This window comes from Polypterus senegalus, chromosome 4 (genome assembly GCF_016835505.1).
Source record: "Polypterus senegalus isolate Bchr_013 chromosome 4, ASM1683550v1, whole genome shotgun sequence".
Lineage (NCBI taxonomy): Eukaryota > Metazoa > Chordata > Cladistia > Polypteriformes > Polypteridae > Polypterus > Polypterus senegalus.
This window is the reverse complement of record NC_053157.1, coordinates 62,282,265-62,304,421: the sequence shown is the minus strand read 5'-3', so window position 1 is coordinate 62,304,421 and position 22,157 is coordinate 62,282,265. Positions and strand designations below refer to the sequence as shown.

At 39.9% G+C, this 22,157-nt stretch overlaps 1 protein-coding gene across 9 annotated transcripts in view; it reads right to left on the bottom strand.

The window, feature by feature from the left end:
- Positions 1-712: 712 nt before the first annotated feature.
- The window catches only part of apba1a (amyloid beta (A4) precursor protein-binding, family A, member 1a), a 388,552-nt gene continuing 367,107 nt past the window's right edge, over positions 713-22,157 (bottom strand). For all 9 annotated transcript variants that reach the window (XM_039750752.1, XM_039750743.1, XM_039750749.1 and 6 more), the window contains 5 exons: positions 18,759-18,938; positions 16,251-16,463; positions 13,915-14,034; positions 6,544-6,684; positions 713-5,604 (listed from right to left, as the gene is read on the bottom strand). In XM_039750752.1, coding sequence (XP_039606686.1) covers positions 5,533-5,604; positions 6,544-6,684; positions 13,915-14,034; positions 16,251-16,463; positions 18,759-18,938 — 726 coding nt within the window. In that variant the 3' untranslated portion in view covers positions 713-5,532. The remainder of the gene's footprint in view (positions 5,605-6,543; positions 6,685-13,914; positions 14,035-16,250; positions 16,464-18,758; positions 18,939-22,157) is intronic.

Here is a 22,157-nt window from a genome sequence, read left to right as displayed (position 1 = left end):
AGGAAGCCATTTTTACCTTTACTTGATCCCAATGTCCTTTTGTTTATCTTATTTGCATTCAGAAAAGTGCACCAGTGTTATAATGTGCATTTATATGAAATGAAGGAATATTTCAATTTTTTGTCCTCCCCTTTAAAGCTTACCGCTTGTCATTTTTTTTGTTGACTTTTTGGTGGCGTATACTGACATTTAATGGCAAGTAGAGCAGTCACCAGGGCAAGTGACACTTGGTGCTAAAGGACAGCTTTTAAGGTGCCACCAATCGGTGGGCCTAATAGCAAATAATGTCATAAAAAAAAAAAAAAACAAAAAACAAACATCCTAAAAAGGAACATCTTTGCCTTTAAATTTCTGCTTCATTCAGTAAACAAAATTACCCGCTTATAATTTCTGAATTGATTCAAAAAGCACAAGCTGGGAGGTAACGTCTGTTTGAATAAATGCAGGAGTCCAATGTAAAGAAGAAACTGGTTGGAGTGAAAACCCGCAGTGCTGGGGGACTGAAGAGGAAGCACAAAGGTCAGCCGTCACTGTAGGCCCAAGTGTGGTGAGTGACGCCATTAAGTAACACCCATCAGGAGTTACAATCTGCTCCAAAGAAACCCCACCAGTTCCCCCCGTGCAGCATTTCATTTAGTTTTAACTCCAACCAAAATGGCACACTGAGGCCAGACTGTTCTGTATTTGACCGACACAAAGGCGAGACACGGAGTCCTTCTGCAAGTAATTTATTGTTGTAAATAATGTTACAAACGTTCTTGCTCTGTTAAAGGAATGTCGCTTAGTAATTGTAACATCACAAAAAAGCTAGCAAATAAATAAACACTGCTGTTGCTTTACATAGAATTTTTTTAGACATTATGACAAACAAAGTTAAGATAAATTACATTCAGAAGTGCATTATTGACACTAGAGTTGCCATACTGACAGCCATCACCAACTGAAGTGTTTTACAAAAAACCACTTTTATTACAGTACAATACTCCTCCCAAGGTTTTCTATTGCACCCCTTCACAAACCAATGGAAAAATGTCGAGCATTTGCTAAATATACACCGCGCTCTTAAACAATCATTGTCAGGTCGAGCCTTACGGGGGCGCGTTAGAAAATATCGAGATTCTGTTGGTCTACGTGAAAGCAACCTCTACGACAGCGGATTAGTCGGCATGAGTCATGATTCTTCATACGCCATGATCAAGTCATGCTGAAAACATTGTTCATTTAAAATGAAAAAGAAATAAATTAAGGCCAACTTTAACTTTTATAAGGAAAATCAATATATATATATTGTGTGTGTATATATATATATATTTATATATACTTAACAATCACCTCAAAAATTGAAGTATAGTATAGACTGCTAAAATGGAGTATGACAGTCTGGTGCTAAGCTCAGAAGCACCCTGCGTATCCCACGCTGAAAGGTAAAAGTCATCAAGAAGTAACAGCAAATCGCAAGTCCTTTTGATGCCCTTCTTGTCTGCTCCTTGCTGTGGTGCATTCATGTAGACATTTAAATACACAATACAGGAAGAAATGGAGAGTAAGGACACATGGGATTTGAGAAAGAAACCCTCAGGTCTCACCCGCACTAATCAGTGGTGGTCACCTCCTGTTTGTTTGATAACCAAATATTCAACATCATTTTAACTGCTTTAATGTCAAAGGGCATAACACACAGTATGTGAACACAGCACTGAACTCCAAATCACAGGCTACAGACCCCAAACCCAACTTGTGTTATCCTAAGGTGCCCACTCAGCCCAAGGCCATCATTTCCCAGAGTCTTTTATCCACACCTTTACTCAACTCAGGCCTGAATATTAATATTGTAGGCCCCAGAAGACCACTTCACCAGTCTCCTGAAAATGTGTGCGGTGGAGTAACGCTATGGCTGAATAATACGCTTCACCAGTCTAATGTGCTGCACTGGACAGCTGTCAGGATGTGAGAGACTCATTGAGCTGGGGGGCTGCAGTAACGACGTTCTGTTTTAAAAAGCATTTCACTTATCAGTTGTAAGACGTCTGCCACTCCGGGAAATGGCAGAGATGAGAATCGATTAGCAAATCAGTAAAGGACTGCCCTTCACTATGGCAGCAGCGGGCAACTGTGATGCCACCTTAGAAGTCGCAAAGAAACTCATCCCACATCCAGTGCCAGCTTTCAGATGTCCACTTTTCCCAGTTACAAACATGCCTCCATTGATGTCCAAATGTAACAGCAGGCCATTCCTGCAGTGGTAACTCGAGCTGCTGACCAGGCTTCTTGCCACTGCCACTGTCGTCGTCGTTTCTGTAATTCCACTGTGCGCTTCACCACATCATTGTTGGTACCTTTGCAGTTTTTTTTCCAACTTATTACTAGCCATCACATGTGAGATGCAGAAGAGGACGCAAGATTATTGAAAGTGTTAATTAATTCCAGTGTTGGGACCAACAGGGGTTAAAAATTATGAATGTGGCCAAAAAAAAAAAATCACGTACATGTTATCATAATTTACACTCTGTCTGCAACTTACAGAAGTACAACCTCCTATGAACAGCCCACTGGGACGTCACCTGTTTGTACGTAACGCATGAGCGCAGTGCAAGAAAGCAGAAGTTCAGTAAAACTCCTCAATGCCAGAACAGAAGCGCAGGCCATCCCATCCGAGTTGTACACGGCTGGCAAACTGCATCTCAACTCTCAGCACCTTTGGGCCGTTTTGTTTTTGTGTTTTTTATTGTTGTTGCATATTCTGCTTTGCCTTGGAAAAGCGACAGCAATGATGGAAACTGTGAAAACAGCCAAAGCTTCAAAAGTGATCTGCACTGAATGGCAGGTACACATTGAAATGCAGATCTATTTATATTGCGTTAGCGTGCGTATTTAGTCATAAAGGTTAAAGCTGATTATTTTTGTACCACCAGTACATTTGCTGGTTATCTGTTGCTCATTCCATTTGTTTGCATGCAGTGGTGGTGGTCCTTAGAACGCAGAAGGTGACAATTGTCTAGTAGGGAAAAGGGCACCTGCTCCATAGTCTGGTGCAACGTTATATCCACGACAAGGCTTCATATTTCCGCCATGTTTATTTTTTAGGTTTATTATGATCACTGGCTACAAATGTGATTTATTGTATATTCGATTATGATGTCATGTCCGATTTTGAGACTCCCTTTATACATTTAGGTTGCCCTTTTAAGATGCAAATTGTGAACAAACATGGTGGTCAAGAATTGCAAGTGAAGGACGGAAGGTGCGGGCTGCATTTAAGAGAACGAGCAGAGCTTCACACGCAGTGCTGCACACGCGTTTAAATCGATTATAAAGAACAAGACAGGGTGTGTTACTGTAGGTCAAGTGCACGCCATTTCATTAAGTCAGTAGTTCAATTAAAGAGAGTAGTTGGCATCTGGCTGGACTGCACAAATGGCCACAGGCATTGATGCCCCCTCAGCAGAACGGACTTTGATTATTTATTTATATTTTTATTTGTTTTACATAGGATGATCTGCTCGTATGACAGAGAGGACATCTCTTTTGAACAGAATCTCTCCTTAAGCCATACAGGCAGGCATTAGAAGCTGGGATGTGACAAAGAAATGCGCAGCTTTCTTTTTATCATATCTTGGACAACTTCTCCATCCATAATATGTAAAATCAAAAGTCAAACGTCAAGTGGCACTGGTCTCCAATATGTTCATTTTTTAGTTCTTGAACCTTTTAGAAGTCACTCTGGTTTGACCTTTGATCGCATGCAGAGTAAGTAGAGATTTGTAGTACGTTTAATTTATTTGTCTTAATTTTTTACTAGTGACAGTAGTATCTGCGTAAACATTTACCTCTTTAAGGATACGGTTCACATTTTATACAACCAAAGACAGTCTTGGACAGCATTAAGACATCCTCCAAATCAAACGATATATTTACTTAATGTACGTCAATAAGTCCATCAACTCAAAAATGTAATGATGGAAACCAACACATACGTATGCGTGCGGAGCCAGCCAGCCATATAGCAGTGCACGCTGGGACTACTCAGGGAAAAGTGGATAAGAATACAATATGTTGAGGAAGACTTTGTACCACCTTGTTGAAAACTCAGCTGTTAGTGAAGATTTGTTTTTTTAACATCGGCAAAAAATAACTAGCGCTCACATGCTCTGTCCACGTTATCGACGCAGAACGCTGTGACAGGTAGGCACACGGTGATGATACACGTTAGCGAAAGGTCAACCCCACGACACAGTGTAAAATAAATAAATGACACGCCGCTTTCTGATGTGTTGGTGGAGATTTTATTTTCAATGAATGTGAATGAGCTGTCAGGATGCTGCTCTTGGGTTTGATTCTGAACGAGTTATCGGTTTAACAATTCTTGAAATTTCTAAACTTGAAACTCGGGATATGCACTTTACTTCGATTTACTACAGTAATTATACTTTTATAGAGACTCGCCTTGTATTCTGTGTCGATCAAGTAACGTCATTTTTAGTGCATGACTGTAGCATCCCCCACTCCCCCGAGTGACAGGACAACCGTACAGGACACACCGAGTCCCACAGACTAGCTGGCTCTACTGAGTGCCAGTGGTATGCCGAACTGCCCACAATGCCAGGTACGGGTAACAAAGCGCATTCCAAATAACAGCAACAGCTAAACTCACTGCGAGATGATGGCCTGGACCATAGTCCATGATCATGGTTTGTAAACTTCAGACCAGGAGCCGCACAACTGGGATGAAGGAACGTAATAAAGTACACCCGCTGTAGTGCCGCAAATCTAATGATCACACCATGGTGGCCGTTTAAGTGCTTTGTGTTTGTTATCTAATGATGTTTTTACTCTTCAAATACATACAGTATATCATCACATACATACAGTACATATTCTAGATAGTGTCATAATGCCCAAAGCTCTAAAATAACACACTTGGAGATGACAGGGTGAAGCTGATATTATTAAACCAGGGCTTCCAGTAAGCACATACTGGTATGAAAATGTCAATTGGTGGATTAATATAACAGAAAGTGAAAAGATCATCAGAGCCTTCTGTGGCATTCTGGCCATTTTAAGTGAGCCTCCTGCAGAAGGCATTGTGCTGAGAGCAGACGGCCTGTCGACTGGAAGGTTTAGTTTTTGTTTTATACCATAGAGTAGCATTGGGACTGTAAAGTGACTAAAAGTGACAGCCAAGGAGGTGTTCTGCACACATGTATACCACGAGGACTCCCTTGTATAGAGGAGATGGTTGTTGTTAGTAGTAACATTCATTTCATGCGGTTTTTGGTTAATGCAATGACCTCTGGAGCAACTTGGTATTGTCAACCAAAGTCCAATGATATCCCGAGGGGCAAACAGTTTGGTGCTAAGAATCAACATACCAAACTAAAATTCAGGCTGTAGGAAAAGAAATAGAAATCTGATAAAATGACACACACATACACCACCTAAGGAATGTTACTGCGGACACAAAAATGCAGCACTAGAAACACAACCACAGCTGCAAAGCCGATCCCTTCACATACGGCGGCGGCGGCAGCAGCCTCAGATGTAAACGGGCTGCTCCTGGGCAGTTAGCAGTCTGTACATGGCAGCTGGCATTGTCTTCATGTGAATCTTAGAAAAACAAAGAAAACATGCGGTTAGCTTAAATAAAGGCAACTCTGGCAAACAGAGAGAGCAGTTGGGACATTCACAGAAGAAAGGAAATCTAAGGACAAGTGAACTGCCTCGTGCTGCGGCTTCTCTTTTTTACATTTGAATTTTGCCTAAAAATAACATAATAACATGGAATAAATCAATCTGATATAAAACAAAAGCTTAAAAAGTATTTACATTTATTGTACAGTTTTAATTTACTTCTTGGCCCTCATCCTGTTTTTTTATGTGATATGCGTAGAACAAGAACACATCCTTAACCCTACAGGCGTAACCTGGCAATTTTAAAAAGCTGTGCCATCACTGAACACATTAGTGTAGGGGAGCAGAGTTTACAACACACAAACCTCATAAATTTGAGAACCATACTCCAAAAAGAAAAATAATCAAATTAATAAGCTTTAGGTGTTCGGCATTACATAGTGGCCAAGCAATGTTGGGTACCAAAGGAGAGACCACGGACTACCAGAATCAAGCCATTATTTGAGCGATCTGCGCATCAGCGGCTGTCTGGCTTATCTAAACCCGCATGACACGAGTCGCAGTGCAGAAGGACACCCCTCAGCCAGCCAGCCAAAATGCAGGACATTCAGGAGCATCGGATTTTATTTTTAGAAGGTACTATAAACAGTGCAGAGGCGTCACCATGAAGACACGGCAGCCTCTTAGTGTCACACTTCTCTTGCCTTTTCTTAACATGGTCTTAATGTTTTTATTTGTCTTTGTCTCGACTTTATCACTTTTCTTTTACTCAGATAAACTTGAATATAATATTGCTAGCTTTGTGATCCAAAATAGTTCAGATCAACTACCTTAAGCATGGGAAAGGTGCTATATAAATAAAATGTATTATTATTATTATTTATTTATTGTGCAGCTAACTCCCTCAGTGCTTACCTCTCCAACCGCATTTGACAAAATGTGGACAATCTTCTCATGGGGCGTTGCCACTACGCTTTGTCCGTTGATCTCAATAATCCTGTGACCAACTCGAACTCCTCCACGCTCTGCTATACCACCTCTCATAAGGCTACAGATCTAAAAGGGATGAAGAAACAGCCATTCAGCAACCCATTTCAAAGAATCAACGGTGTACCAGTCAAACACAGTACTGTATCTGACTAAGACTGGCACAGTCTTTACTGCCGCTTTCCCACATCTGCAGGGACCCATGTTTGATTCGGAAACCAGATACTGATTGTTTGCACTTGCGGTATACACTTTCTCTCCTTTACAATGAAAAAAAAGAACATCTATAATATTATAACATCTATAATATTAGAACATTTACATTATTCCCCATATTACATTGTGTTGAAATGAGCCACCAGCCATCCATCTTCCAAACCTGCTTAATTCAGCTTGGTTGTTTGGAGCCAAGGGTTATCCACCATTAGGCATTAATACAGAAACTGGCCGTGCCAGTTCATCACAGGGCACAATTACACATACTCATTTATACCAAGCAAATTTAAAGTTGCTAATTAATATAAACTTTATGTTTTTGGGATAGGGAAGGAAAGACACCAGAGTACCTGAAGAAAAAAAAAAAAAACACAAAGACACGGGGAGAACAGACAGACGCCACACAGACAGTAACCAAGCTGGGATTCATACCCAGTATGCAGGAGCTGTGAACAAACAATGCTACACCTTTGGAATACATAATCTGAGAAAATAAATTATTCAATAAATACACAATATTACTCTTAGAAAAAATGTTTACTTCAACCATGTTCTGATTTTTCTTTACAGTTACACAGAATGATTGTGGGTACAGAAATCAGTGGAATGATACATCAGATTCATGGCGGCAGAAAGACAAAGATGCAGACTGTTGTAGTGGTCATGTAACTACTGTATACAACCCAATTCTGAGTAAAATGTGAATAAAAACAGAATGCAGTAATTTACAAGTCTCATAAACCCATATTTTATTCACAATAGAACACAGAAAACATATCAAATGTTTAAACTGTACCATTTTAAGAAAAGAATTAAGTCATTTTGAATTGAATGGCAGCAACACTCAAAAAAGTTTTGTGGTAAACACGGCCCTGTCCAAATGTCTGGGAACTGAGGAGACGAGTTGCTGGACCTTTGGGAGAGGAATGTTATTCCATTCTTGTCTGGTATAGGATTCTAGTTGCTTAATAATCCTGGGTGGTCTTTGTTGTATTTTTCGTTTCACAATGCACCAAATGTTCTTAGTTGGTGAAAGGTCTGGACTGCAGGCAGGCCAGTTCAGCACCTGGACTCTTCTACTACGAAGCCAAGCTGTTTTAATAGACACAGTATGTGGTTTAGCATTGTCCTGGTGAAATATGCAAGGCCTTCCCTCAAAAAGATGTCTGGATTGGAGCACATGTTGAGGGGACTGGGCGGTCTCATGGTCTGGAATCCCTACAGATTTTATTTTTTTCTCCAGCCGTCTGGAGTTTTTTTGTTTTTTCTGTCCACCCTGGCCACTGGACCTTACTCTTATTCTATGTTAATTAATGTTGACTTATTTTATTTTCTTACTGTGTCTTTTATTTTTCTATTCTTCATTATGTAAAGCACTTTGAGCTACTTTTTGTATGAAAATGTGCTATATCAATAAATGTTGTTGTTGTTGTAAAACCTGCCAGTTCCTTTCCAGATGTGCAAGCTGCCAATTCTATAGGCACTAATGCACCCCCATACCTTCAGAGATGCATGCGTTTAAACTGAGCGCGGATAACAAGCCGAATGGTCTCTCTCCTTCTTAGCCTGGAGGACGCTGTGTCCGTATTTTCCAAATAGAATTTTTAATTTTGATTTGCCTGACCACAGAGCAGTTTTCCATTTTGCCTCAGTCCATTTTAAATGAGCTTTGGCCCAGAGAAGAGGGTGGGCGTTTCTGGATTATGTTCACATATGGCTTCTTCTTTGCACGATAGTTTAACCTGCATTTGTAGATGGCACAGCAAATTATGTTCACAGACAGTGATTTCTGGGTGTGTTCATGAGACCATGCAGTGATTTCCATGACAGAATCATACCTGTTTTTAACACAGTGCTGCCTGAGGGCCCGAAGATCACAGGCATCCAGTATTCATTTTTGGCCTTGTCCCTTCCGCACAGAGATTTCTCCAGATTCTCAGGATCTTTTGATGATATTATTTAGACGATGAGATATTTAAATTCTTCTCAATTTTACATTGAAGAACATTATTCTGAAATTGTGAAATTTGTAGACACAGTTTTTTGCCGATTTGGTGAACCTCTGCTCATCTTTACTTCTGAGATTCTCCACCTCTCTAAGATGCTCTTTTTATACCCAGTCATGTTACTGATCTATTTCCAGTTAACCTAATTAGTTGTAAAATGTTTCTGCAACTGTTTCTTTTTAGTACCCCTTGCTTTTCCAGCCTTTTGTTGGCCCCGGACCCAACTTTTTGGAGATGTGTTGCTGCCATCAAATTCAAAATGAGTTAAAAATTTTCACAATATGGTAAAATGTTTCACTTTCAACATCTGATGTTTTGTAAGTTCTAATGTGAATGAAATATGGGTTTATAAAATTTGCAATTCATTGCATTCTGTTTTTATTTACATCTTACACAGCAATTGGATTTGGGGGTTGTAGTGTTTAAGAAAACAACTGTAATGATAACTTTGGACTTGTAAAATCCACTGGATGAGTATTCATTAAGGACGGGTATCGTATAAAAGACAGCTTAGTAGTTTGTTTTGTCCGATCCTGTCTTTGTACTCCACTGACAACAAAACATGCAGACAGTTGAAGAACAAACAAACTCTCCTGCAGGCGAGGACTCCAAAGCACTGAGGCTTTTACTGCAGAGACGACAAATCACCACCTTACGGTACCACCCTGCTTATAAATCACACATTACCTGGTACTTCTTGAGTCATTTGTTCCAGATGTAATACCTTCTCGATCCACAAACTGGCAGCAAAACAACACTCAGTTATTAATCTGCACCTCATTATTGTCCATGCAGGGTTTACACATTCTCCTCATATCTGTGCAGAGTCTCGTTTCCATCCTGCAACAGAAGGTTTCTGCCTTGTGCCCAGTGCTTTTACCCCAGTGACTCTGAACTGAATTAATAAGTTTGAGAATATTATTATTATCTAGTTATGTAGGGAAATTATAAATAAATACAATTGGGTTGGTGCAAGAAGTCTTTTGAAGTGTGAAAATGATACAAAATGACTCTGCATAATGTATGCAGATACTCTGGCTGATAGGATATTCCACATTATGACAGGCTTTTTGTAGATTCTTCAATTATTAACAGTATTAACAATTATTTAATTGAAGTAATAATTTTTAAAGTAAGTAATTTATTGGTGTATATAAGCAATTTAAAAACAAACTAGAGGAGTCATGGCACTGGAGAATGGCAACACATGAAAGTAAGAATTACACCATACTCTGTACATGTGACAAACCTACTAAAACTAAATATTAGATGTGGTCTTGGTTTCCTTTTTTAGTTAAAACCAGTTTTACTCAAGTAGAACACGTCAGGATATACAGTATATACCACACAGTTATAAATTAAATGATAATAATTCCATGGCCTGGTAGACCCGTCCCTGTCAGCTGGTAGTTTAGGGCACTTTGTTATCTTGGAGCCCCCAGTACTGGTCATTTTTAGGGGAAATGATCATGTAAGTTTATTTAAGAGATGGCAATTTAAAAAGAAATTAGAACATTAGAACACTCTGGACGAGAACAGGCCATTCAGCCCAACAAAGCTCGCCAGTCCTATACACTTATTTCCTCCAAGAAAACATCAAGTTGAGTTTTGAAAGTCCCTAACGTCTTACTGTCTACCACACTACCTAGTAGCTTATTCCAAGTGTCTATCGTTCTTTGTGTAAAGAAACACTTCCTAATGTTTGTGCGAAATTTACCCTTAACAAGTTTCCAACTGTGTCCCCGTGTTCTTGATGAGCTCATTTTATAATACAAGTCTCGATCCACTGGACTAATTCCCTTCATAATTTTAAACACTTCAATCATGTCACCTCTTAATCTTCTTTTGCTTAAACTGTAAAGGCCCAACTCTTTTAATCTTTCCTCATAATTCAACCCCTGTAGACCTGGAATCAGCCTAGTCGCTCTTCTCTGGACCTTTTCTAGTGCTGCTATGTCCTTTTTGTAGCCTGGAGACCAAAACTGCACACAGTACTCAAGATGAGGCCTCACCAGTGCATTATAAAGGTCGAGCATAACCTCCTTGGACTTGTACTCCACACATCGTGCTATATATTCTAACATTCTGTTAGCCTTCTTAATGGCTTCTGAACACTTTCGGGAAGTCGATAGCTTAGAGTCCACTAGGACTCCTAAATCCTTCTCATAAGGTGTACTCTCGATTTTCCGACCGCCCATGTGTATTCAAACCTAACATTTTTACTTCCTATGTGTAATACTTTACATTTACTGACATTAAATTTCATCTGCCACAAATCTGCCCAATTCTGTATGCTATCCAAGTCCTTCTGTAATGATATTATTCCAAATTATCTGCTGAATTTGATTCCAAATTATCTGCTAATCCAGGTATCATGGTATCATCTGCAAACTTAACCAGCTTGTTACTTACATTCCTATCTAAATCATTTATATATATTAAAAATAGCAACGGCCCTAGCACTGACCCATGCTGGACACCACTCTTAACATCGGCCAGTTCTGATGAGGTTCCTCGCACCATCACCCTCTGCTTCCTGTGTCTGAGCCAATTCTGCACCCATCTAAAAACATCACCCTGAACTCCCACTTCTTTTAACTTGATGCCCAACCTCTCATGTGGCACCTTATCAAATGCTTTCTGAAAGTCCAGATAAATAATATCATAAGCTCCACTTTGATCGTATCCTTTTGTTGCCTCCTCATAGAATTCCAACATGTTAGTAAAACACGACCTCCCTCTTCTGAACCCATGCTGACTGTTCAGAATAACTCCTGTCCTTGTCATGTGTTGCTCAATCTTATCCTTAATAATTCCTTCCATTAATTTTTCTGTGATGCATGTTAAGCTTACTGGCCTACAGTTGCTTGGATCTGCCCTGTCACCCTTTTTATTTAATGGGATGATATTTGCCATTTTCCAGTCCTTCAGAATCTCCCCAGTGCGCAGTGACTTCCTAAAAATATGTGTCAAGGGTTTATATATGTACTCACTAGCCTCCTTAAGAACACGAGGATAAATATTATCTGGGCCTGGTGATTTGTTTGATTTCATCTTATTTAATCTGAGCAGCACTTCTCCCTCTACAATTTCCAAATCCCTCAGCACCTCCTTAGTAGTCGTGTTTACCTCTGGGAGGTTATCCACTTGCTCACTTGTGAACACCTCAGAAAAATGTAAATGATCATGTAAGTTTGTTTATGAAGTAATGATTTAACAAATTGGTTAAAATAAAATTGATTAAAATGTAAAGAGACAAAATCATAGTGATGCAACTAAACTGGTGCAGATATCTCAGTTAATATGCACTGATACAAGTGAAAGTAAAGGATATTTAGGAAAGTCCCATGGAGGTAACTTATTCTTTGCATGTGTTACAATCCTTTGAATATTCTGTATTTAAATATTGAAATGTAAAGTATTTTTAAAGAAATATTATAGTGCCAGTGACTCTGAAATCTGACCGTGGGCTACAGAAGGATTGCCAGTGAGGCTCTAATGTGTATTCTGGTCCAGACACGGCTAAATGTATCGTCAAAAATATTCAAAGCAAGCTAAATATAGTGAAGTCCTGGATCATATGGTATGTAATATGAGTGGGCTATGCTTCCGGCTAAACAACAATTTTAGTGATGATATTTGCATAAATGAACAGTGCTACTCAAATTTGAACTGGACACGAGGTAAAGCAGCAAGCCAGAATGTACGTCAATAAAAAGGGAACCCTAGAGACGATTAATCAATCTCCCCTCACAGCATTCCATAAAGATTCTTAGTGGATGACGGACTCTTTTTATCAACTCGTTCAAACTGCGACCGCGATCACATTGCGGTGGTTTTAACGTGAAGTTGTGTTACACAGTCTAGGAGGTCTTGCATTCCATCACTAGATCAGTGTCGCTCTTTTTTCAGGCTACAGCTCAGTCCCCCAGCAATGCCCTCTATTTACTTCCCACTCCTTCCAAATGGTTCAAATGTACTGATGCCATCCACAGTTAGCAGACGGGTTTTGCTTTTTCAATACTAAAAATAACGCCCCCCTAATCAGCTGCTCACATGTTCGGTGCTTGTACTGTTCTTCATCGGTGCTATTCTGTTTCAAGGTAGTGATTAAAGCTAATAGGTTGCCCGTCTTTTAATTTGGTCTCCATTCCCATCGCTTCCCAAATTTTCTACAAATCTATCCAGCCATTTTTGCGTGATGTCGTAAACAAACAGAGGGAATTTTATTTATGTAAACTAAAAAGAGATTTCACACAAAATACTTTTCACTTTTCTAGCGTTATAAATGTCCACATTACTTCATTTTATCATAAAATGCACTTCTACTTCTAAACTTAGCATGATCTAAAATATTACATGTAAATACATTATCCATACATCCATCATTCAACCCGCTATATCCTAACTACAGGGTCACGGGGATCTGCTGGAGCCAATCCTAGCCAGCACAGGGCGAAGGCAGGAAACAAACCCCGGGCAGCCCGCAGGGCATGCACATGCGCACACATACACACACACACACACCACGCACAATTTAGGATCGCCAATCCATCCATCCATCCATCCATCCATCACAGGGCACAAGGCAGGAACCAATCCTGGGCAGGGTGCCAACCCACCGCAGGACACACACAAACTAGGGCCAATTTAGAATTGCCAATCCACCTAACCTGCATGTCTTAGGACTGTGGGAGGAAACCCACACAGACACGGGGAGAACATGCAAACTCCACGCAGGGAGGACCCGGGAAGCGAACCTGGTTCTCCTTACTGCGAGGCAGCAGCGCTACACACTGTAAATACATTATGGTTTATGTAAATCAAAAATAACATGGAACAAAAATAGAACAAAACACATTAGAAAATGGATGAAGAAGTTCATTTGAAAAGAAGAACTTTAAAAACAAACCGACTACTAGACAAACGCAGGTGTACACGAATCTGGCCAAGAGAGACTGTGATGAGACGGTTAGCCGACTGCCTCTTTACTGAACGTTTTGTTTTTATCTTTCATATCATATAAAGAACACACAGCAGCCTTACAGACAGATAGTGAACTTCAAGAGATACTCACAATTCCATTCTGAACGCTGAAGCCCAGCTGGTATCTGAGGTCAGGTCTTCTAATAAGCACTGTCGTAACCGGAGGACATCTTACGATGTTCAGTTTAATCCTCGACTGGTTTTTCAAACCCTAGAAAACAAAACACACTGTTTAGTGTTCATCCATTTAAATGTGAGCTCCACTGCGGTCCAACATGATGGATCATTTATTTTGCCAACATTTGCAGCTTTTACTAGAACGCCAGCCACCAATCTGTGTTATGTTACTGTGTCTTAGACAGCTGAGAAATACAAAAGGGCAGCAGAGTGCAGAAACGTGGATTGCCAGCCTGGTGACTAATTTGTGGAGAGTGAATTTAAGAAAAGGTGCTGACAAGAGCAGGCCATGTAGCCGAGTGCAGCTCATCAATCTCCATTCAGCACACAGTAGCAAATTAGCAACAAGTGGATATTTCAAGGTCAACAAAGTCTCTTCTCCACTCTCTAGGCACTGTGTTATGTTCTCAAATTCTATGGACGTGCATTTTAGAATGGAAAAGAACAAGTCATTAAACTGGTAAGGCTCATCAACTCTATTCACCCAGTCAGTTTTTGAAAGTCTTCAAAGTATATAACACTACTTAGTAATTTATTCCTCTCTGTGCCAAGAAAAACTTTTTAACAGGCATAATCTACAGTACTAATTTCCATATTTTTTTTAATAAATTAAAGCATGTCACCTGTTCATTTTTATTTGTTGAAACTAAAATGGTTCAGCATCTTCAGGCTTTCCTTATGGCTTATGTCTTTTATTCCTGGAATCCTCCTAGTCACTCTCCTCTGGACTTTCTCTAGCCCTCCTACATCTTTTACTGTAAATACGGAGAGCAAAATTACACAGCCAGCATTGCGGACGAGGCCTCACTGGGTTAACTGAGGCCCCTAAACGTACCTACAATGACCGAGAGTGTGCATGTGAATGAACGGAGTCACATAGCGGTGTCACATCCTGCCTTGTTATACTATAAGTGGTAAAATGAGCGCTGAAATTGGACAGACAGACAGGTACCTAACAGTAAATAAAAAGCTGCAGGTTTGAACTCAGCCAGGCCTCTTTTGAGCAGCAAAACACATTATTTTAAATGAGCCAATAAGTGTGTTTCGATACTATTACTAATCCTGCCTTGAATAAACCTCACTTGCTTATTTACAGTACAAGTGTGGGTGTGTGAGGTGCCCCAGGTATTTACTGATGTATTTTAAAGTGCATCAGTCCAGAACAATTACTTTGTATTTGTAGGTAATAACTACCCCTGAAGGATAGCATGGCGGCACAGCGGTTAGTGCGTGCCACTCCCTCACAGCACTAGGAGTGTCAGTCAGCTTGAATCCCAGCGTTGGCATTGTGTGCGTGACTTGCACCTGACACTTCAAGCGATAGTCTCTGCCCTCCGCCACCCTGAAATTGTATAAATGGCTGCTTAATTCTGTATTTGTTTTAATATTAACTCTTTGAGGGCTGAATATTTTTTCCAAAAAACTCACATAATGCAGTGGTTTCACACATAAATTAACATAAAACGTCTGTTGCTACATGCTGTGGCTGCTGCTGGTGCCTGTTCGGCATCTCTGTCAGCAGTGAGTGGCAGTGCAGGGGCAGCTTGATGGTCAGCAGGAATGCACGGCAGGGCAGCTACCTCTCTGTCTTCGCACAGCAGGTGGGTAATGGTGACAGTTGCAGTGTGACGCGATATGGTTTGTACCTCTTGTCATCATAAGTGGTGGTCATCCTAGGCCAACGCTGCTGTAGGTGTTTCCGCTACATGAACGTGTTCAGCACCACAATTAGCTGGGGACCGATAGGCTGATGCTGGTACCTCACTTTCGTTTTCCATCTCCAAATTACTTGCATCAAATCCAGAGTCTGAAAAGTCAGACCTTGATTCAGCGATAATACATAAACCGTCCATGGAGTATTTTACTTTGCACATTTGCTTTAGTCTTGCCAGATATCGCTGCCATTTTAGAGGCTGTTTGCTCTTCACTATTCATGCACGTGCAGGGAATCGAGGTCAAATCAACAAAGCTACGTAACTTTACTTCAAGCAAAGAGAGTCGAACAAAACATAAGGGCGAGTTTTGACTAGGTTTACAGCCGATTATCATCCTCTACCTCTGAATTTCGACAAAAGTCAACATCAGCCCTGAAACAGTTAATTGAGTGAGTTGTGTTAAACTGAATGTGAGTTTCCATGTAGCCTAAAAGTAAACAACTCCTTTTATTTAGAATCCTATTTCTGTCACAAGATTTCTTCCATTATTCCCCACGGGCTTCACTAATAATGACTGCACGTGTCTATTTAGTACCTTTATGATGCTCTGACAAGTTGACAGAGGTAACCCCACCAGGCTGGTCCCATTGATGGACATAATCTGGTCCCCGATGTTCAGACGTCCGGACTTCTCTGCTGGGCCGCTGTGCATCATATTAGCGATGATTACAGTGGGCAGGATGGAGCCCCAACCAGACTCCACAATGACAACGCCCAGAATCTCTCCCTTCTGCTTGTCAATGCACACCTGCGAGAGAAAGGGGACGAGATTTACACGGGAGAGCCCACTTCTGCCTCAGTGCCCATTAAAGCTTTTGTTATAAATCCTGAGTCCTGCACTTTGAATCCATTTCATTTTCCAGAGAACAAATGACTTTGTGACAACCAGGCCGATCATAAATGTGTGCCCAGAAAAAAAAAAGAAAATTCAAAATTATTTTAGCTGCTTTTTTTAAAAAAAAAAAAGAAAATGTTTTTTGAGAAAAGTAGGCAAAATAAGAGTTATTTTATTTATACAAGGCATTTTTTTTACTTTGAATAGATCAATATGCTTTAGACAAAAAAAAAAAATCAGACGTGAGCGTCAGTAGGTGTTGCGGCCTATGAACCAAGTTACCCAAACTATTCGATAACATTTCCGTAATTATTTACCGCTCTGACGCTGATCTTTCTGATCATAAAATAGGTCATTACAATAGCAGCTGATGAGAAGAGTTCATAATTAATTGCAGAATTACGGTATTTGAGGGTTCCTCTAGAGTGTCTCTTTCTCTTGCATGATTTGCCTTAAATAATCAACACATCGTCATCTCCTAACAGGCTTAAGATTCGAGTTTGCTATTTTTCTGACCAGCCATTTTAGCTCCTCAAGAAACTGTGACACACAGACGCCCCATCATCGAGATATTGATGTTTTTGGTATCGGGGACCCTAAAATGTTGAGAACTGGATATCGAAATTTTTGATTAATTTAAAGCTTTCGCTCCTTCACCATAGACAATAGGTTATTGTGGGGTAGGGTGCAAAGCAAAAAAACCTTTACAACACCAATTACGGTAAAAATATAATGATAAAAAGAAAATAATAAGATGCTGCTGAAATCATAACATTAAAAGAATTTTAAAAAACCCAAGACGTAAAGACAATTTAGTTATAAACAATTCATCCAATCATTCTAAAGCGTGAGAATGACACAAAAACCTCACGTCATGCAGTATCAAGGTTGGCCATCTATGGTGAACAAGACCTCAATGTCAGCCATCGGTGCCACACCAGCCAGTGCAGAGAGGGCATTGTGTTACTAGGCAAACCTGACTGAAATGCACCGCTCCTGTGCCCGACATCACTCGCCTTCCTTCACTTACAGCCTTCTGCCTTTAATGGCCACTCCTCAGTGCAGTTTCTTCAGATTCCGGATCATTTGAACTTAATTAGTTCACATGTCTCAGTTTAATAAAGGAGTAATTGTTTATGAAAGAGTAACTGTCATTCTTAATATCGAAACCAATTGTTTTTGGCATATGCTTATTGTTTAAGGCAGTGTTTGTTTCCCAGCCTCGGTCCAGGGGGCACACTGTCCTGGCTGCCGGTTTTTGTTCCAAACAGATTCCTGATCAGTGACAGTAGCTGATAGCATTGATCGCATTTAATTAGCTGGTATTTTATTTCTTTTATTTTTAAATTCAGAAAAGTACAGCAGCATAATGTTTACATTTATAAGACATTTAGAAATATTTCTGCTTTTGCTATAGACTCTCTTTTGTTGATTTCATTATATTTTGTCCTTTCTCTCTGCAGTTTTTCCCCTTCGTTGTATCTTATTAATGACACGAGGAGAGCAGACACGCTGGCAAACAACACTGAATAATCAAAGGCTGCAAGGACTTTAGCATCAGACCCACTAATTAGTAAATAATGGATTAATTAAACAATTAGAACACCTAGAAAAGTAAAATGAAAATTAAGATGAAAATATTGTTAAAAAGAAACAAACACATTATTCCCATATAACTGCCTGGTACATTTTAATATAAATATATATATATTTTTTTTTACCTAACTTAGTTTTCTAATTTCTATATTGTTCCCAAAACACAGAACTTGGTAAATAACACATCACTTAATTAGCCCAGGAGTCCAATTAAAAACAGAAGCTGGTTGGAACAAAAACCAGCAGCCACAGTGTGCCCGCTGGACCGAGGCTGGGAAACGCTGGTTTAAGGCACACATTTCTTTGGCCATAACTGTACAATATTAAATACAACTGAGTGCTGTAAAGACCTTGTTGGCGCCAATAAGCCTTGAAGTTTTTTGAAACAATTTTTCATTACTAGGAAAAAAATCAATGTTACAAATAGAGTCGTTAGCTGTTTATAAATAACTTTTGTAAAATGTAATCTTTGGCATACAGCCTATAAAAAACATTAACTGGTAGCCATACATCCACATTGAAAACAGTAGGACTGATGTGACTCCAGTCAAGCATTGTTAGCACAGACCACCTCAGTTCCAGCATGTGGAAAGATACAAAGAAGAGACGTACATCTTTACAATTCTCTGACTTGGAGAAGTGGATCAGGTCGTCATTGTACATGTCTTGGGTGTTAAGAAGGTCACTGTACTCCTTTTGGCTCAAGTCTTCTGGATTAATGCCATTTGCCCTAAGAAACTCTTGGTAAGCCACGCTGAAAGCCTGACCAATGGACTGGGCAATTAGCTGGGCCTAGATGGAAACAAAGAACAAATCAGTAGAAGAATTTCATAACAGTTCTCACTATAGAAAAGATGGCAGGCTCAGGACTGATCACCTTTGGAAGACATTTGGGTATAAAGGCTCAATAAAAAGGTTCATGTCAGTCCATGTCAACTTTTTGAGAACCTACCTAAAAAATACAAACAAAACTATGATGTTCCTGTGAGCACAATCTGTGGATCAATGAGCAGTGGAGTCCCTGTAGGAATCAATGGTGATGCAGTGGCTGATCATTTATAGCAAGTTATCTGTGATTTTTAGGTGACTCCATGTATGTCATTCTTGTGGGGCCTGGGGGGTTATGGAGTCTGCATGCCATCTTACTGTATACCTAATAACGCTCCTCCATAAATACTACACAACTAGCTAACTAGAGGAACACCAATGTTACATTTTTTAAATTTACAAACATACTACAGTGATCCCTCGCTATATCGCGCTTTGACTTCCGCGGCTTCACACCATCGCGGATTTTATATGTAAGCCTATCTAAATATATATCGCGGATTTCTGCGGACAATGGGTCTTTTAATTTATGGTACATGCTTCCTCAGTTGGTTTGCCCAGTTGATTTCATACAAGGGACGCTGTTGGCGGATGGCTGAGAAGCTACCCAATCAGAGCACATATTACGTATTAAATAAAACTCCTCAATGATATACGATATGCTTCCCACGTAGTGCTTCGCATACTTGAAAGCTCTAACAGCACGTATTGATTTTTGATTGTTTGCTTTTCTCTCTCTCTCTATCTGACATTCTCTACTCCTGATTCACACTCTTTGAAAAGGAAGATATGTTTGCATTATTTTAATTGTGAGAAAGAACTGTCATCTCTGTCTGTCATGAAGCACAGTTTAAACTTTTGAAAAAGAGACAAATGTTTGTTTGCAGTGTTTTAAAGTCCCTGTCTCTACAACCTCCTGAGTTTCTGTGCAAATCTGTGACCCAAGCGTGTCAATATAAAAGTAACAATATAAACGTATGGTTTTTACTTCGCGGATTTTAACCTTTCACGGGGGGTTCTGGAACGCAACCCCCGTGATCGAGGAGGGATCACTGTATATACATTTACCAGCAAAATACCCGCGCTTCGCAGCAGAGAAGTAGCGTGTTAAAGTAGTTATGAAAAAGAAAAGGAAACATTTTAAAAATAACATAATATGATTGTCAATGTAATTGTTTTGCCACTGTTATGAGTGTTGTTGTCATCAAGGATTTGATTATCATTATTTCTTTCAATCAGGTTCGTATTTGGAGGACGTGTTGTGTTCAAGTTACATTCCGTGTTTGTCAACCGTTGTAAAGATAACAGGTTTCATTCATCGAAGTGTTCACTACCCAAATCGGTACTCATGAATCTCAGATGTTTAACATGAATTCCTGGTATTAACTTGTGGATTTGCCTGCGAATATTTAGCAGCAGAGTGTCTATGAACTTAATTTAAACTTAAGCTTACACTTTGCTTTCCTATTGATATGTCTACAAAGGCTTCTTCAGATTCAGAGGGTTGTTCCTGTCTTACCACATCAATAAACAGCTCGTCTTCCTCTTTATCTGAGACATCACACACTGCATGCACGGGTTTACCTTTCCCAGTCCTGCACAGTGAATATCGTATTCATCGTAAGCATGACAAACGCCAGCGGCAGCGTGTCTATGAATTTAATTTAAACTTAAGGTTTGCACAGTGCTTTGTTTCCGCAGTAGCTGCACTTATGAATATGCTTGTATGTGTCACTCGCTTCATATTCTTTTGCTGCCTTCTCAATTGTGTAATGCTGACAGACGGCCGTATATGAGCAGGCACTCCATTACGTAGGAGACGTGACGATGAGGGACGCAACTCCGCCTCACATGGCGACTAAGCTGCCAGCTATGGCCTTATATATATACATAAGTAGGTTCCAGTTATGACCGTTATGTGTAGAATTTCGAAATGAAACCTGCCTAACTTTTGTAAGTAACCTGTAAGGAATGTGCCTGCCAAATTTCAGCCTTCTACCTACACGGGAAGTTGGAGAATTAGTGATAAGTGAGTCAGTGAGTGAGTGAGGGCTTTGCCTTTTATTAGTACAGTAATCCCTCCTCGATCGCGGGGGTTGTGTTCTAGAACCCCCCGCGATAGGTGAAAATCCGCGAAGTAGAAACCATATGTTTGTATGGTTATTTTTATATATTTTAAGCTCTTAGAAACTCTCCCACACTGTTTATAAATATTCTCCGCACAGTTATACAGTAAACCCTCGTTTATCGCGGTTAATCCGCTCCAGACAGATTAATGAATTTCCATGAAGTAGTATTCTTTATTTATAAATCTAATATTTTTGCAGTTAGAGCATTGAAAACCTGTTTATGACCTTCTAAATACGATTCTTAACATTATTAGAGTCCTCTAGACATGAAATGACACCCTTTAGTCAAAAGTTTAAACTGTGCTCCATGACAAGACAGAGATGACAGTTCTTTCTCACAATTAAAAGAATGCAAACATATCTTCTCTTCAAAGGAGCGCTGTCAGGAGCCGAGAATGTCAGACAGAGAGAAAGGTAAACAAAAATCAATAGGGTTGTTGGGCTTTTAAGTATATAAAGCACCCGCAATAAAGCGGCAGCAATGAAGGGATCAATGTGAAGGTAGTCTTTTCAGCATTTTTAAAGGAGCGTCTGTATCTTCTAAGCAAACAGCTTCTGTGCAAACAGCCCCTCTGCTCACACCCCCTCCATCAGGAGCAAAGAATGTCAGAGAGAGAGAGAGAGACAGAGAAAAGCAAACAATCAAAAATCAATGCGGGCTGTTAGAGCTTTGAAGTATGCGAAGCACCACACGGGAAACATATCGTATATCATTGAGGAGTTTTATTTAATACATAATATGTGCTCTGATTGGGTAGCTTCTCAGCCATCTGCCAATAGCGTCCCTTGTATGAAATCAACTGGGCAAACAAACTGAGGAAGCATGCACCATAAATTAAAAGACCCATTGTCCGCAGAAATCCGTGATATATATTTAGATATGCTTACATTTAAAATCCGCGATGGAGTGAAGCCGTGAAAGTCGAAGCGCGATATAGAGAGGGATCACTGTATAGATCATGCTGCTACAGAGTGGTAATACATGACATGTTGGTCAGGCAAACAAATAAGAATCTGAATGTACTCTGTCCATGCAACAACATTTCTACTACTG